This window comes from Coffea arabica, chromosome 1c (assembly GCF_036785885.1).
Source record: "Coffea arabica cultivar ET-39 chromosome 1c, Coffea Arabica ET-39 HiFi, whole genome shotgun sequence".
NCBI lineage: Eukaryota > Viridiplantae > Streptophyta > Magnoliopsida > Gentianales > Rubiaceae > Coffea > Coffea arabica.
In genome coordinates this window covers 52,336,104-52,354,206 of record NC_092310.1, presented here as the reverse complement: position 1 = coordinate 52,354,206, position 18,103 = coordinate 52,336,104, and the positions used below count along the sequence as shown (strand labels likewise).

Here is an 18,103-nt window from a genome sequence, read left to right as displayed (position 1 = left end):
CGCTCTGTTGGATTCCTCCGCGCACCCTAACGTGCTAGGGTCGGGTTGAGGCGCCGGGCTTGGGCCACAGGGGATTAGTCGGGTCCCGTAAAAATTGACCCAGACACAGGGGATTAGTCGGATCCCGTAAGAATTGACCCAGACACCCCTGTGTCGACAAAAAAAAAAAAAACTTTTTGCAAAAGTTCCCCTCAAAAAAACAAAAACTCGTGGTCCTTTTTCATTTTTTCCTAAAGCTCAAAGCATCCAAGATTAGGAATCTATCCATTTTCTGTAGACGTGGATTTATCATTACACCAGCAAAGGTCCCCTCAAAATTTAAAGCTGATCTTGATTTTTCCGTGGCATTAGGAATCAAAATCTAAAGCATTTTCTGGCTTTAGTTAGCCAGAAAAACCTCGTTTTACACCTAAGGGTAAGGGTAGTACCTTTTCCATTTTTCACGAGAAGTTGCACGGTCTGTCATGAAATTCATGTTCCAACTGATGCAACTTTTATCTTTTCTTTTGCAAATCGAATCTTACCTATCCAAAATACATCTATTGAATTAACACCAAAAAAAAAAAAAAAAAAAAGAGCACTAGTTATTGATATATTTTAGGAGTAATTTCAAACAATCTGAAAACATCACTAGGTTTTTCAAATGACGGTAATTAACAAATTAATAAGAACATTAACCTAAATTTCAGGGGCGTCGAATTCAAATCCTCCATTCCTTCTACAACCGGGAAAAAAGAGCTAGAACTTGTGATTGAGCGCATAAATCAGTATGCTGTGCGAAGAAATTTTTCTTTTTTTCTTAAAAAACAAATTTCATTAACGGATTATTGAAAATCATCTAATACAATTTTATCTGTGTCGCCGCTTTAATGATAGATTAAACATACACTACAGCATCATGCTGAAAAAGGCCATGCAGAAAAGTTAAGTGAACATGCTTTGTTGTGAGACAAAACGATGATTGATTTGACCAGGTCCTGGAATATCAATGCCAAACAACACGTTCAAGTCAAATGAAATTTTATAACACAAGTTGCCATGACTTCGTCCGAATACTCCTCGCTTATAGAAAAGCGTCTTTAATACTACTAGAAAGCGGGATTAAGCTGAGCTAGAATACTAATTAAAGAACAAGTTTAGCTCATGAAATTTGGAAAGAGTGATTTTTCGTGAAGCTAAATTGTGATCAATCACCATGAGATATTGTACGAGCAGATAGCAAAAAATCAAATTTCTTTTGAACACTTTTCACGTGAAAGTTAAAAGATCTTTGGTGACAAAAAACAAAATACAGAATAATCTGCAGCTTCGATACGTATGTTTCAGCAGCTCGTCTGGAAATGAAGGTGAATGAACGATGATCCGAAGCTGCAATGGCTTTCCGTAGCAGGAAATGACGGAATATTCGGCCCAAGTGATGGCTCCAACGTAAGAGCCCTAAAACCAACTTGCAGTTGTGTGGTGTAATAACCTCGACTTGTTTGATCATCCACCGATCAGTATGGAATTGGCAGTTGGTTTCTTTTGCTGCTGCAGCGGCCAGCCAGTTCTTGCATCTCAACCTCTGATTAAGACTATTCAGCAGGACCAGGACCAGGACCAGGACCACCTGCATCCCACTTTTATTCCTTGTGTTCATTCATTGAACTCTTCAGCATTTCAAATGGAAATCTAATTAATTTAGGGATCAAACCAAAATTCAAGTGTGCTTTTTTACTATTCAAGGGGAAAGTCGATAGAGATGCATTTTTTAGATCTGTTCATAATGTTTTTTTGAATTTATTGCATACATTAAATTGTAGATCTGTAATTTCGAGTGCAGTTGTAACCTGCCATTAGAGCAGTGATGTAAATCAAATCGTTTCAACAATTTATTAATAAAATTTGCTTTTTATCAAAAAAAAAAAAAGTGGGAAAGCCGATAGAGTTGTGAACTAATTTATGGTTGGGATATGAGGTGTACCAATATTCCTTGGCGGAAAAGAAAATAGTTGAACTAAAATTTGTAGATAGATATGCAAATTTCTTTTGAACATATAGTTAATCCACACCGACAGATGCATAAAAATTTACTTTCGCCAATAGACATAATAGAGACTTTTTGTCGTACTTCAGCAGACTGTATATAACAGCTTTGTTGGCATGAAAAATCCCCACAGCGGAAGCAATTCTAAAACATATAAAAATATGTGGGAAGAAGAGAAGAACAAACACTCAATAATTTATTTAACTCAAAACAAATATTAAGTCGTAGTCTTTGGCTCGTGACGATTAACAAATCTCAACTATGAGATTTTTTCTCAAGTCTAATCTCTAGAGTCAACTCAACTCTCTACTTCACTTCTCTTCGCCAAAGAACCTACCAGACTAGTAGTATTTATAGGTTCTAAAACTTCCTAAAATAAATATAATTGTAGACCAAAATTTATTTAGAAATTGACTTGAGATTTCCTAATCTAATATGGAAACTAAACAAATAAGATACCAAAAGGAATTAGGAAACTAAATACTAAAATAGCTTGGTTTAATTTCCTTCAAGCTTTCTTGAGGCCTGGATTTTCTTAAGCTTCGTCACATCTTTCTACAGCGAAGTACTTCTTAAGAGGGGGGGGGGGGGGGGGGGGGGTGGGGAGTTTAACTATTTCTCGGACAAACGTAAAATCAAGATGAGAATGTCCTGCGGATTGCCAACTTAATTTTGACGTTAATGTTCATATTGATCATTAAATCCCGAGTAATCATTAATCAACTTCTGTTTTTAGTCCACAGCCGTTGAGTAACTTCTCTTAATTTTCACCAGTGAATTTCGTTTCCAATGCTTGAATGGCCAATTTTGACTAAAATCCAACGTGAAAAGAGAAAGTTGTAGAAAAACGAGACTAAATTCAATTCTTTTGGATCACTCAATTAAGAACATCATCACATTGCATGAGAATCTTTGAAGTATTAGTGATTGAATTCAACCCTTATTATTGCTTAATTGTACGGCGCCAAGACTCACTCACCATCATTTCTAGATACAAACATAACATTATTGATTACGAGACAAAATCTGCCAGTGAAACTTACCCAAATTACTTCTCTGGTACGACTAACTTTAGCATGACAAGATGAGAATGAGTGGGTCCTAATATGAAATACCAAACGAATCTCTGTAATTTCTTTATTTGACTGACAGATAATTTAGGAAGAGAGACGAACCTTTGTATTTTTCAGTGACAGATAATATTGGAAGAGTTCATCTATAAAAATGCAAGTTTAAAAAATCACTTCATGTCCATGCGAAGGGTACACTAATTTTTTTAAGAGAGTGTTTAATGAGCATTCGTTCGCGAACTTAATTCACATATAACGTACTATTTAAATACACACATTACAATCATTGCTCTTCTTTATATTTATACGCTTTCACTAATTATAATTTCTAATTAATTTTAGTTTTTAAAAAAATTTAACACCTAAAATACATTTTGACGAGTGCTTGTCAGACACCCTTTAGGCAAACCCTTTAAAAAATTGAACAGCTGAATTACAGTTTAACAAATATTCATAAAGCACCCGTTAGACAAACCCAATTTATAAAAGGATGACATTTCCCACTACTCTTTTTAATCCTTAAATTTTTTTCGTAACTGTTTTTGCTATCATCATTGGTTTATTTGACTTGACTTTGTTTTGGATTATTTGTCAGTAAATTAGTTAGCCACAACAAATCCGGGGTGCAATAATTTGTTTCAAATCCATATGACTCATTTCTTGAATTTTCGCAGGTAGAATTCCAATTTGAGCATCTAAATTTGGTGATTGGAGAGCATACACGGCTCAACTGAGATTTCAGAGATTAATATTTAATTACTTGATTTGCGGTCCCTTCTACCTTTAGTTAAGAATGACAATTAATTGAGACCCCAAAAGAAACTTGCTCTCGAGGAGAATTTGAAGTTTTAATTACATATATAAATACCTTTTTGGATGAAATATTAAAACAATTAATTTCTAAAAATAGAGTATTATTTTCTTTTAGAGGAAGAGGGGTGGATCTAAGAAGTAGGAAGGGTAGAAGAAATTGAATTCAGAATCTCTAATTTCTAAATTATCAACTTTAAGTCATTATATTAAAACCTCCTCGGAAAAATAATAATAAACAACGAATCAAACATGTCATGCATCACAATAATGCCTGTGGTTCTGACTGTGGGTGGCCATTGCTCTAAGCGTTACCGGCATTACTTGATTGCATGATCTGGTCGACTCGGAATTCCCCACAGCCCATGAGTCAGTTTGGTCTACGGGCCAATGGACTGGGACCAACTTGAATTCCCATCATGATCCAATTTGCTCAAAGGTCCTAATTTGTGGTGTTTTGGGATTCAAGATTTCTGAGATTTGCTGCTGGCTCATGTAATTCTCACAATGCAACAGGCAAATATTTTCTTACAAGCTTTACTTCCACTTTTATTCACAACCTCAGCACGATGTACAGGTAGAAGGAGCGTTAGAAGCTCTTTCGAAGTCTTTTTTAATTGCACAGAACATATTTCAAGAGCATGGAGAACAAGGTAAATGTACAGCTCACTCTTGTACCTTTATGCGCTACTATTGTCAACTTATTCCTCTTCTACAGAGAAATCAGGTTCAGCTGGTTTCTGCAGCGCACCAACTGAGCTCGAATCTGATCCTGAGTGCTTGTGAAGACCTCGTCTACTGGCCGCAAGTCTTGCTGCATACACAGAGAAACCTGAACCAGGTGGAGGAGGACCATCACCGTCTGGCTGTCCATCTGATGATTCAGTTTCGGAGCTCAGGCTCTCCAGACTCCGAAGTTCAGACAAACTCTTGCGCTTGTTGTACCTGCGCCAAGCTGCCTGGATGAAACAAGCTGCCCATGCTCGCCACTGGTGCGAGTAGAACCTGAACTTGTGCCTAAGTTGTTTACTGTGCAATCTTCGAAATTGGCCTGCTACAAACTTTAGGTCCTCTGCTATGAGGGCAAAAGCCTCTACCTCGGAGATGGCTTTCACAGTGCGGGTGGAAGATGGAAGGATGACACTTGGACGCGGGTCAAGGGCCCATGTCAGCAGCTCCTCACCACAGAAATCACCCGGACCGATGCGGCAGGAATTGAAGAAACCGGTACGGCCGCCATTCGTGGTGTAAGAATCAAGGTTCCCTCGAATTATGAACAGCATCTCATTAACAGGATCGCCTTCACGTACCAGACAGGTCCCTTGAGTGCAAAGAGCAGGCTTAAGCCGCTCGCATATGGCATCTAACATTCTTTCATCCATTTGATCAAATAACGGCACCTGTTCATATGGTAAACCGACAATGCAAATGTCAAGTACATAAAACGATTTTAAAAGAATCTCCTCCCCTATTGTGCAATTGCTTGTGTATTAATGTCTGTTATTCTTGGATCAGGAAATGACATTCATTTTTGTCGTATTTCCAGGACAATTGACAGAATTGGGCTACAGATTAACAAATTGGTAAAGATTCTAGACATGAGCCATACAATGTTTTATACAGCTCAAATGTTGAATCTGAGGTGGCTACGTGCCTTAATGCAACCAGCAAAGTAGATATGAAACTCTACACCAAATGCTGCAAAATAAGCACAAAACTAAGACTTACTCGTCGAACTAGATCATAACAAAGGTGGCGTTTAATATCTCTTCGAAGGTCCAGAGGAAGTCCTTCAAGAAGAGCCTCCTCATCAACTCCCCTTGTAGCAACCCATTTATATTGATCATACTTCCTGACGGACTGCCTCAACTCTTGAGGTAGCTGCCTGTGATGCATCCATTGCTCTGTATCAGTCCTCCTGATCCTCCATTCCTCTAATCTTACTGTTGTTGATTGGAGGTATGTCTGCCAGTGAAGGTATATCAGCATTTTAAAGTTCATAAAGGGAAAATCCATAAAGTGGTTTAAGAAACTAAACTCTAAACAGAATTTCTATCATGAATTAACAAAGAAAATGCATGTGCCCACGATAGATAGTTTGGCCTAGAGGACTTTATACGGCTACAGGTAAAAAGGTTCAGCAATCATGTAAAGAATTGAAGTAATTGAGCTGAGTGAAACCTAAATTAAACTCCAGCCCTTTTTATCCTCAAATACATGCATAGACTCTCATAGCACAAGAAGTTGAATGAACCCAATAACATATTAATTAAATAGAGAAACTTACTTGCATGTTGCCAATAAGCAAGGCAAAGAGGACTAGGCCAAGTGTTGCGACAACAATTGCAAAAAGTATTTCTCCAACATATGTGCTTGTAGAAAGATTTTGCCCTAGCGAACTGGATATAACCACAAGAGTTCAGGAACCAAATCAACATGATGACCATATCACAAATTATCAAAGAATGATGTCTCATATGCATTGAACAGATTGACTAATATAGCAGATTAGCAAAGAATCTCACCTTAGGTTCTTCAAGCCCCACCAAAGGCAGTAGAAGTACTTATGGAAGAACTTTGCAGATGTAACATCAACCGTTACTGCATCTCCATATATACCAAATGGATAAGCACTGCTGTTCGGATCACATTGGGTTGTGATGTTGCTTGATTGGAACCAGGCAGTTCTACGAGGTTCATTAAGCCACCTGCAATCTAAATACTCATCTTGGCATATATGGTTCTCGTGACTACAGGTATTAATCCAACATGATTCTTGTCTCTCAACAGACAGAAGGTACCAGCAAGCTCCCAAAACCTAAATTTAGACCAAATTGTAGATGAAATCAATGAGCCTGCTAGGCACTAATTTTCCATCTGTTGAAAGACACAAGTTCTAATATGGAACATATCCAGAAGGCCAGTAAATTTCATCATAAAATATTTGGCAATTCCAACAGCATCATGTGATCCAGTTATTATTACATGGCTTTGACAATCCTTACTGAGAACCAAGTATATACATTTCAAGCAAACAGGATAGTAAGAAATAAATTACAGAGTGGCTATGTGGTTGAACGTCCTGAGCAAATACAAGAGCATGCTTATTTGAGCAGTAGTGGTCCAGCTTAATAATTATTCATGGTCAATTTGAGAATACTTTCTAATTACTTACATGGCTTGCTAACATGTAGAGCATCAAATTATAAGCCGCTCCTGCCCAAGCTGTCTCAGTGACAACCCCAGTAGCCTTAACAATTTGTGTTGACAACGGAAATATGAGAAATAGTCTTGGGAGGTACTGAAAAATAAGAATGAATCTGAGGACATTCTTGGTCTTTGTCATCGTTGAACCACTTAGATTGGGAATGACAGCCCACATTAACACCTGAAATTCAATAAAAAGGTCAGTATCATCATCAATTTCCTCGAAGGAAAGAAGAAGAACATTTAACATTTCAGACCTGAGGTAGGGGCAGTGCTGCAATGACATCAATCCAAAATCCTTTGCGCAAATACCTTATTGCTATCTTTGAAGAATCTATAACGAGCTCTCCTCTCCCAAAAACGCGAGAAGAAGGAGCTACATAAGCCGTACGAAACCGCACATAAATCTGAATCATGTAAAAGATATCCGCTATTGATCTTATCACTGTAAGGGCAATTTCAAGGTGACTTCCAATTTCTATGCACACGTTTTCTTTTACCACAGGCAAGTAAAAGAACAGAGGGTCAACAAACAAAGAAACTAAACAAGCTACTAAGAATATCTTATTCCATCTACGAATTGTAGGTCCTCGAGGATCCAATATTTTTCTCTGTACTCTTTCATAATCCTCTGAGAAAACTCGGGACAGAACTTTAGCTCTTAAAGATTTCCCACATTTTGCTATCTCCTTCTCCCGCTTCCTAGAGCCCAGCTCTGGTAATACCGTTCCATCAATCTTGTACTTGACCTTAATCCCATTGTCTCCGTTAGCTGTTGGGTGTCTTGCGGACTCCCAATCTTCTTGGAATCTGATAGTCATGATGCCAAGTTAGACTCGTTTCTCGAGCAGTAAACTGACCTTAACAATGCCGCTATGAATTCAAATGTTTGAAACTAGAAGCATGCATAGATCACAAATCATCCGTTGATTAACTACTGAAAAAACTCAAGTGGAAGCAATGGACCGACCTTACAGACTTGCAACTAATATAAGCCATGTGGAATGCTCAAAACCTTCCACGGCGTTCAGGATTAGAGATATTGATCTGTGAAGCATTGAAAACCAAGAGGCAAATCAATTTTAACCAGTAATGTATGACTGGAAAATGATTGCTTATGAGTCCTAAACCACCAAAGCAAAGAAGCCCCAGCTGTAGTTTCCTTTCCTTCAGCAGAGATCATGTGAAGAAATGAAAAGGTTATGTATCAACTTGTATATGGAGTAATAACAAAAAATCCACCATCTCCTCCTAGTTGGACCAAAGGTTCAGGTCAACCATGTGACCAAGTCCCTCGAATTTCTTATATAATTCAGTCAATTCATAAACCACTTTGGAAAAAGCCTCGGATTCGAAGTCCAGTCGAAGCAAGAACCAGTCAACCAACCATTCATCATATGCATTAGCCTAAGAACATTAAATTTGCAGTTCAAATCTATCCCCAAACCGTCCCGGGTTCAAAAATCTTTAAGCTACTGTTCTAGAAGTAATGAACCGTTTAAAGTGGAAAGGAGCATAATAACTGATTTTTCCACCATTACATGACAAAACAAATTGTGGGTTCTAATATTCAAATGATAAATATTAATATGATTCAAGTTATACCAGAAAAAACATGAAAGAATTCCCATTTAAGAGAGTAAAAAATCCAATGTAGTTAACACAAAAATCACAGTTCTTCGAACCAAATGTGTCTATGAGATGTCCATATCAAGAAACAATCTTTTCTGGAAATAGAGATTAGCAACAAAATGGAATCTACTGAAGATGGTAGTAGAGTTCAATGAAAATGCTGCAAACAATTGTACAGAAAGATTTACCAGCATTTTTCTGGGATATGCAGGGATGTCAAGTGGGAGAGCAATAATCTTTTTGCAAACTGCCTTTTGTTACAAAGTCTCTTTTGCATGATTTTGTTGTGTTCTTCGTAAAGTTTGCCGAAGAGAAGGCGTATAGGGAGGAGGGAACCACTTACTAACTCACTTGATGATGATGCTTTGGCAATCAGAAGGGAATAATCAATAAAGATGGATGAATCAATTTTCTCGTTTTCACACTGATACTTTGAAAGTCAGAGGAAAATAAAAGAATAGACAAGTTTCCAGAAGTTTATTTCATTTTATTACCATTATCACTATGCCGAATTGCCAGCCATACTAGCATCATTTTCCACCCAATAGGCTATAATGTATGAGGCTTTGCAACTGTTGGAAAAGTACAGGTTCAAAGTTTGGAGAGGAGTTAAGGAAACTTTTCTGTTCATGTTCCTTTTTCTTTTGATATCTTTTCTTTATTTTCTTTGGAAGATGAATATATTTGGGAAACTTCACAGTCTGATTAGTTTGATACTTTATTTAAAAATATTTAAATCGTTTATTCTCCTCTTATTTTATCCAATCAGCCTTCGATCAGCAGATAGTTTTGATAAAGGATAATAAAAAATTTTAAATCCGAACAGCCTCTATCACAGGTGTATGATATATATATGTATATATTGGGAGGTTTCGAACCGGTGATATACTTGATAAACCTTTCAAAGAAAACTGGAGAAGAAAAGAAAAAAAATAAAAACTGATGGGAAATTGACATGAAAGAAGTCGGATGTAAATAAAGAAGTAGCTATTATTTGGTAAGTATGTCACCATTTTAGTGTACAGAATATACTCTGTGGTTTTGGTTTGGAATATTTCAATATTTTACTGTGTTTTTATTTACAAATAAAGTCTTTTTTTTTTTTTTTTTACACAAATCCTGTCTTGCAATCTATATATGCACCTAAACATTCGACTTTATAAGAAAGCAAGTTCATATATTTTATTTGAATCAATGCATTGGTCCATAATAGTTTTTATTTTTTTGCTTTATTATCATGTTAGTATATGAAATGAGCTATTGAAAATACAATATGCGTTTGACTCACCATTAATGAGTCCACCTCCACATACTTCGAATTTAATTGTGTATAGGGCTGTTTATATATATATATATATATAAAGGCTTGGTTAGGTATTTAATTGTCAATAAAAGTAAAATTAAGTTGAAAAAGTGTTTTAATACAAAAGATTAACAATAAAGTTAGATTCTTATGCTCCATTTAGGGTTGCGGTGCATTTACCAAAAAGGTCTTTTAAGCAGTACTAGATGTAATTTTTTTTTAAAAATAAAAAATATTTGGTATCTAATTTTTTCGTAACTTAAGTAGCCTAGTTTTAATAACTTAGAAATACATTTTTTGAAAAGTATTTATATCAAAAGCGTTAATTTATAATTCATAAACTCCAAACGGGACCCTAATGAATACCTATTCTACGTTTACTAAAAAGATCCTTCTAATAATTGTTTTGTCAAGTAGCGGTGTCACTTGAATTTTATAAATGATCCGAGGAGTTGACTAATTTCGAGATTTGTTCTTATGGCATCTTCATTTCGAGTTGATAAATGCCCATCTGATTTATTTCCTTTTTTTTTTTTTTTTTTTACTTTTCTGCTTGTAGATTTATTTCGTCGAAGTGTTCAAATATTTATTTGGGGTCTGCAATACGGAAACATTTCACATTACAGACATGAACCTTGACAGACAATAGTATGGTGTGTGGACTAATCATGTCTTTGAACCGTGCGTGAAAGAGTAGAGTATGACTTTGAACCCTTTCACGCCGATCAACGCCAAAAAAGTCTGATCACGAGTGTGGAGAAAACTATAGAATCCAAACTACTATCACCCTTTTTTTTTTTTTATCTTTTTGGTGCGTGGAATATATATGAAACCCTAATACAGTCCAGTTCCAAAATGGTGTCTTGGTAAAACACCAAATCTTTACGCATAGTTTTTGGAATGTTGCAAATGTATTAGTCGGCGTGTACCAAGGAAGGAGATGCATATAATCAAATACTGGTATATATATAGGAAAACTTCAAGCAGGGAGCATATGTAATAATACAAAGATGGTCAGCATTGAATTCCACAAGATGTACATGTCAAACCCAAGGAGACCGGATCTATCAATCTATCTTTTTGAGTTTGTTAGTCTGGAAGTCTTGACCATGACTCAGCTGCCCCCCTCCCCCACTGCCTCCACCACCCATGCCCCCTATATATATATATGCCATTATGCCTGACGACGGAGACTAGAAAACTTGAACCCATGGCCCCGACACAGACAAAACTCCGAGCAACGTACCATTTACAAGACTCCCCAAGTAATTGAAGTCTGAAGTCTCCGCAACCCAAGACCGAGTCGAGTGGCCAACCAAACCAAACCAGACAAAAAAAGAAAAAAAGTGATTCTTGAGTCACTCTTTTGGTTTCGGCAAATGCTTATATATGCCAAGACTCAACGTACATTTTGTTATTGGAGCAAGCAACCGATCCTTCAAGCAAATTCGTGACGGCTCTCAACCAATTTGCATCCATAAAAACTGCATATTCGCAGGTCATAACTGATGATGATTTGGTAACCTGGTGGATGCAAGGTTTACGAGTGGAGGCATAGAGTTATTATTAGTATAGTTTTTTTTTTTTATTATTATTGAAATACTTGTTCAGTGCTTAATTATATTACTTAGGTGCATGAGTATCGTTTAATTTGATAATTTGCAATTTTGAATTTCTAGGACATGTTTCTTTCTTTATTTAGTTCCAAACGAGTCCTAAGTCTGCACTAGTATTTGCCGTGAAGAATAAAAATAAGAGCAAGCGTAATGATGGATAAAATTATGGCTTCCCCGCAGAACCGCAACAGTCAAAAGCAATTACTGTAGTTTAATACCATCCACTTTAGAAAAGAAAAACTGACTCTTAGCTGGCACAGGCAGGCCTCGGTTCGACAAAGGCGGCCAGATTTCCGCAAGTCCACAATGGAAAATTGTGGCTTCGTCGCCCCTACAACGACCGCGGAATTGCAGAAATAGTCTCGACGTACTTAAAATGGAATGGAAGTCGACCCTTTCTTTAATTTGGATTTGTCATAGAAACACAAGAAGCCGTTGCTCAATGACAAGAATACACGTATGGAAGAAAAAGAATACATGTGCTAAATTGTTCCGAAGATGGTCAGTCTTTTTCCTCTTTCTCAAAGCACCAATTTTTCATTGTTGTCTGTCTGAATAGGGAATAAATAAGCAACTCTTTATTCCCAGTGCCTTACTTTTATAGTAGTACTAGTTTTGGATATAAATTTATCGTTGACTGATATCAAAGGGTTATTAATCATTGGTATTTGGTCTGGGGCGGACCATTCACCTTAAACTTTGCGGAAAGCAAAACCATCCAAATCCATAACAGTTACAGTTAGCTAAGCTCTGGTTGCTGTCAAACAATTCATATTTGCATTGAAAAATACGATATCAATGGATTGGGCACCTACCTAGTCGGAGATCATTCGTATTCATATGTGGATGTTGATTTGTCCGACCGTCAACCTCAAGCCAAAATCTGAGCCCACTCCATCATATCATCCATGGATGGATAATAGCCATTCACACACTGGGGAACCAATTGCAACAAGATTAACGATGCATGAAATAAGCTGGCCTAGATGTTAGCTAGAACCCCTTTAACTGTCTAGGCAGCCTTGAATTGATATGTGGTTGGCTGAAATAAGCTGGCTTAGAAGTTAGCTAGAACCCCTTTTACCTGTCTAGGCAGCCTTGATGTGGTTGGCTGTTGCCAGTATTAGTACTATTGAAGTAGAACAACCACATGATTACAACTACACGAGTTTGATCAACTTGGAGTTTTGTACATATTTGCAGATGTTACTATGATTTGCACGAATGCATGTGGATATATCAGATTAGGTTTGGATCTGAAACTCAACCAAACATAATCTCATCTTGTCCTAAGCCACAACACAATTTTCCTAATGGTAAGTCCCAAGAGAACTAATTAATAACAGCAGGTACAGAAGCCTGATGGGAAGACCAACAATGTCTTTACACTGCCTCAGTTATACTGGATTCTAATGGTGAGCTCTCAAATTCATCCTACACATACTCACAAGAAGACTCAATATAGATATTTCTGATTAAATGAAGCAAGAAAATATATAAGAGGAGCAATCGTCAGAATTAGCACCAAAGAACTGCTCAAAATTTCAGGCCAACCACTTGTTATGAACTTTCAAGCAAGCCACAAAATTGTTGGCCCAACAAAAAAGAAATCTAGAAGAAATTGGAAAATGTATTTATATATGTACTAAGCGAAAGTACTAATACTCCTTATTCCTCAGAAGCAGATAGAGGTTCTCTCAAACTTGACCGCATGATCTTTGCAAGCTTTGAACAGGCATCAAGGCACAGCTCCATTGCCTTCGCAAAAAAAAAGAGTGCGTTAGTTTCCTAAGTTCTACTTAGCAATCAAAGGTATAAACTATTAATGAATTCTTATGCCCTGTTATCTGGCACAAGGGACAGAGCAAGCACAGCCCCCGTTAGCACACATAGCGAGCCTCATAGCTTACCTCACTAATCTTTGGGGTTGACCATTCTCCCGTAACAGTAAGTTGAGTGACCTCATTACGTGAAGGCATGCAACTAATCATAAAGCTCCCATCTTGGTGGCTTTCTTCTTCTAAAATAGGGTCAATGACAAGGTTTTTTCCAAGGCAGGACTATAAACAGGAAAACAAAGCAATTTAGTTAACGCACCACACAAGAATCACATCTAATATGAATACTTCACCAATAGCAGATGCAGTATCATAATAGTTCATAGAAACAATTACTAAAGGAAATTCTTTGATAGCAGATGCAGTATCATAATATATTTTCCCCAAATAGCCCACCACTGCAGGTAAACTGTTTGCATAGCAAACATATTGCTAAAGTTGGATGGATGGCAGATAGATAACAACCTGAACACCGTGCATCAATTGTTATGGGAAAACTTCTTCAAGGACAAGGTAAAAGGCCACACTGAAAAAGTGTCGCAAGCAAATGGATAAAGGAGCCTGAAGTCTTGGCTATAAGTCATAACAATTAGCAAATAATTAGGATCCAAAAATAAATCCATTTGGAGGTGTTTTAGGTTGTAAATAAAAAGCTTCTCACATATACTTGGACAAAGTTGCATGAAGCTAATAAAAAGGAGGAACAGCAAAAGATGGTCGTGTGTAACATTGTCTTTCTCGTAAGATTAGCCACAGGGAAATATCAACCTACATAACAAAACAGATCACGCCTAAAGAACAGGCAACACAGCCTCAAAGAAAAATTTTCACGAAATACACAAAACACATGTTTTCAGAGGAAATATCTCACCAACCTCATTTCCCTCCACTGTGCTATCACAATGCTGCCATCCAGAGCATACAGAAAATTGACAGGATTCAAGAGGTGAAAATTGTTTCCTAACATAACATGATTATCTAGGTGATGACAAATGCAATAGGTAGAAACAGGATAACAACACTGATCACGATCCACTCTCCTACCCTGTGTGGTATAGTATCAACAAAATCAGTTTTATAGCCAGTGCTGGAGGTCAAACCATGGTAGATATTTGGTATCATCTAGTCTAAAACCTTGCCATAAGAGTGCATTTCTCGTATCATACCACAGAAACAGCGGCAACCAAGTCATACAACAAGATCCCGGCATCCGCTAGAGCAAGACTGGCACATGAGATAATCACAGGAAGATCACCTGCCAATACCGCGCATCAGTTCCAAGTCTACGACATCACAGACTTACTCCGTAGGCACAACGTAGAACTCAAACTTACTGCCACCAGATTCCAAAACCAAAGCAAAAACATCTACAGTTGTCTTAGGAAAGGATTCCAATATTATAGCACCCTCCAGAGCTTTATACAGCATTGATGATAATTCTTTGCTATCAGATCCCTAATGCATAAGAAGCCTTATTTTAGTTATAGAGAAAATTCTTAAGGAAAGATGTAAAGCAGAAGGAAAAGTTCATGACACTATAAGGGTTCTAGATAGCTCTAAAGTTTACCTGGTTGCGGTGGACAGTAGCAAAAGTTGTGTAGCTGACATTACAATTCAACCGACCTACATCGCTGTACATCATTGCTTTCTTACTCTCCCTTGGCCCAAATCTAACAATGGCCAGAAAAATTTAGTCATAATCTGACAGCAAAACCAACTTCCAGATGTAGAACAGGATGCAAGAAAACACTCAGAAGCTGGTTCTGTGAAAATTGATGAACAAATGATTATGTTGCTTTTTCCTTATTTTCACTCTTCACACACCTTTGATTCAGAACAGAAGAATAGAAAGAGAAAGTCAAGGATGACAAGATGTACAAACAAAAGAACTATTTTGGAGGAAGTTTAACACTAAACTTCTTCATCCTTTTCATTTTTCTTCTCTACCTAGACAACTAGAAACACCCTAAGCAGAGGCCTAAACCATTTAATGAAATAACCCTCAGATACAACGGTACCAGTATTTGAATTGTAGCAGAGAATCTGCTACTTACTTAAGTCATACAATAAAATGAAATAAAAGAACATCTGCTAATTAAGCTACATACTCACACTGACACTATGACCTTGGTGTTTCCAAACTCCGCATAAGCAGATCCAGAGGCAGAATTGACTGCATTTGTCCGTAGAACTGTAAGTCACAAACATCTGAGTGATCAATTAATGATCAGTGATACAATAGCTTAAGAAGGCACACAGAAGATGGTTAAACAATTTGATCATGCTACAATGTACACAGTCGCAGAATATGTTGTCCAGAAAATGGCTCGTTAAACCAGACCACATCACAAAAGACTGTGATTTTCTCCAGTCTGCCTACCTTTCAACAAACCAAGCCCTGATATAACGTAGTATTCCACAGGCTTAAGACATCACAAGATTTATTCCCAAGTCAATTGATCAGAGTTGGGCTTGAGACTCCCTATTCTAAAACATTTTTTCTCCTTCAATAGAGCCATACCTTATCTTAGGTACTACTCATAATTCATTTTGATATAGATGTCAGAAAAATGAACAAGTGCCTTGATTATAAGTTTTTACTACACGCATAGCCCAAAAGGAACAAAAAGATGTTAGGGTCACAGCCAACCAAGCCATGGAACATTGCAAGTTAAGTACCAGCAATACTTGCAAAAGAAGGTGAACATGAACTAGCACCAGTTTCAGTGGTACCAAAAGTTTTTTTTTTTTAAAAAAAAAGCTTGAAGTAAAGGTTTATCAGTTTTGGAAACAGCCGGTAACTTGTAATGTACCATATATCTAAGGAAACAAGAATATTTAAGTAATCAAATCTCAAATGTAGTAGAGGAATTGGAAAATTACATGACCACACACCAAAAACAATAAGATCATGGCATTCATGGAAAGAACTAAGGGTACATCTCCACCTAGCGATATATCCTTCCAATTTAAGATCCTCCAATGATATCCCACAACGGTCCCATCAGACAAGCATTCCCCTTGATTGATGAAAGCAATTAATAAGTTCTCTTGTCAACCTTAAATACAAATATAGTATGCTCTCCTCTATTATCAAAGAAGTAAATGCAGTTAAATAAGGGCCAAAACTTTTCTTTCCAAGTCTCCAAAACAAGGTGCTTTTAAACACCACATGTGTAACATGCATAATAAAAAGGGCATTTCAACCACGTGGCATGAGAATATCCTTCGCCATGGGCCCCTTCAACATAGAGGAACCTAATCATCAACCATTACAAATTTTAACAGGCTCCTTCCTCAATTGACTTTTGAAGCACGCTTAACATGCTGCAAATTCATCAGAAGCCAAATTAGGTGACTCTAGACATAATACTCTTGGTTTGCACTCTAAGCCCTCAGTTGTATGAATTGCCTTGCTGTCTTTCCAGAAACTTATGCATTTACTTGCAACCATCCATGTTTTGTTTATGGTCATTCCCTCGCATAACCTCTGTAACTATATTGACGTGATCCCCTTAAATTGCCTTGACCATAAAAGATAAAGTCTATGGACTCTACGAACTACTGACAGATGAAACACAACCAGTAGCACCATCAGCTTCCAGATGTAGAAGTCAATCAACTACAATCAAGTTTTTCTCATATAATCCGTGCAACGCCAATAATTCAACATAATTTTAATCGCATCAAGAATGGCACAATCCCGATAAGGACCTTAACTGTCTACATTAAGGTATTACACAAGCAAAACACAATAAACACAGAGGTGTACTTTTCTAAATACCAAGATTTAAGACAAACGCCCTTCTATCACATGCACCAAAATTCAGTCTTTTTTGCTAAAACCGGGTTTTTCACAGCACTAAATAAACTGGTTGTTTTCAAGCACCCATCTTTCCAATCCAAAATAAATTCTAGTGATTGAAAGAAAATCATTCATTCAAATTCACCGCACGGGGAGAAAGGAGTAATAGATCAGTTGAAGATATTCAAGCGCAAAAACATGACATGCAACAGAGTTCTATCCTAAACATGGATTAATCAGAGCCAAAACTCAGAATATAACAGACAGTATATAATCAGTGTACAACATACATGCAGGCCTGCACTGGTGGAAGTGACGGCCATCAGAGCGAACCCAATTGGCATCATCAGCGAAAATGGGGGGCTTTTTCTTGCCCTTGACCGTAGTCAGCGATGGAGAGTAGGTCGCCGGAGTAGCTGCACCTTTTCCAGCCATCCTTTTTCGAGCAAAAATTACCAGTATTACCCAATACTCCAAGGGCTATGAAAATGAAACTGACCACGTCGAATGGAGAAAGTGACCAGGGGAGTCCGGGGCTGCGGGCTTGTATATATGTATACTGCAGTCTACAGTCTCACGCTGGAGATTCCTTGCTCATAAATCATCGGGTTAATCGCACTTTATCCCATTTAAGTATAGGCCGTTTCTCACTTTACCCCCCAACGTTTGTTTTTCCTCAGTTTACCCCTTCCGTCAGCAATTGCACCGTTAAAAACTTTAAGATTTCGAATTTACCGTACGAAAAGGGCCGTTGGTTTTAGCAGACAACAATGCCCCTCAATGGTGTCTGATGCTT

General features: G+C 37.4%; 2 protein-coding genes across 3 annotated transcripts; both read right to left on the bottom strand.

The window, feature by feature from the left end:
- Nucleotides 1-4,429: 4,429 nt before the first annotated feature.
- LOC113727609 (protein CNGC15b-like) lies at nt 4,430-9,137 on the bottom strand. The gene is made up of 8 exons (XM_027251870.2): nt 8,934-9,137; nt 8,084-8,160; nt 7,371-7,923; nt 7,082-7,294; nt 6,432-6,724; nt 6,194-6,305; nt 5,635-5,871; nt 4,430-5,306 (listed from the first exon to the last, which is right to left on the bottom strand). The coding sequence occupies exons 2-8, from the start codon at nt 8,110-8,112 to the stop codon at nt 4,608-4,610; spliced, it is 2,136 nt and encodes a 711-aa protein (XP_027107671.2). The 5' UTR covers nt 8,113-8,160; nt 8,934-9,137; the 3' UTR covers nt 4,430-4,607.
- A 3,980-nt stretch (nt 9,138-13,117) lies between these two features.
- Nucleotides 13,118-18,103, bottom strand: LOC113707716 (exosome complex component RRP41-like). 2 transcript variants are annotated; one of them, XM_027251846.2, is made up of 7 exons: nt 17,598-17,945; nt 15,615-15,693; nt 15,070-15,172; nt 14,837-14,957; nt 14,669-14,757; nt 13,575-13,724; nt 13,118-13,422 (listed from the first exon to the last, which is right to left on the bottom strand). In XM_027251846.2, the coding sequence occupies exons 1-7, from the start codon at nt 17,740-17,742 to the stop codon at nt 13,333-13,335; spliced, it is 777 nt and encodes a 258-aa protein (XP_027107647.1). In that variant the 5' UTR covers nt 17,743-17,945; the 3' UTR covers nt 13,118-13,332. The 2 variants fall into 2 exon arrangements, with proteins under 2 accessions (XP_027107647.1, XP_071933064.1); XM_072076963.1 differs by lacking the exon at nt 13,118-13,422 and adding an exon at nt 13,968-14,075 and having other exon boundaries at nt 13,585-13,724; nt 17,598-18,103.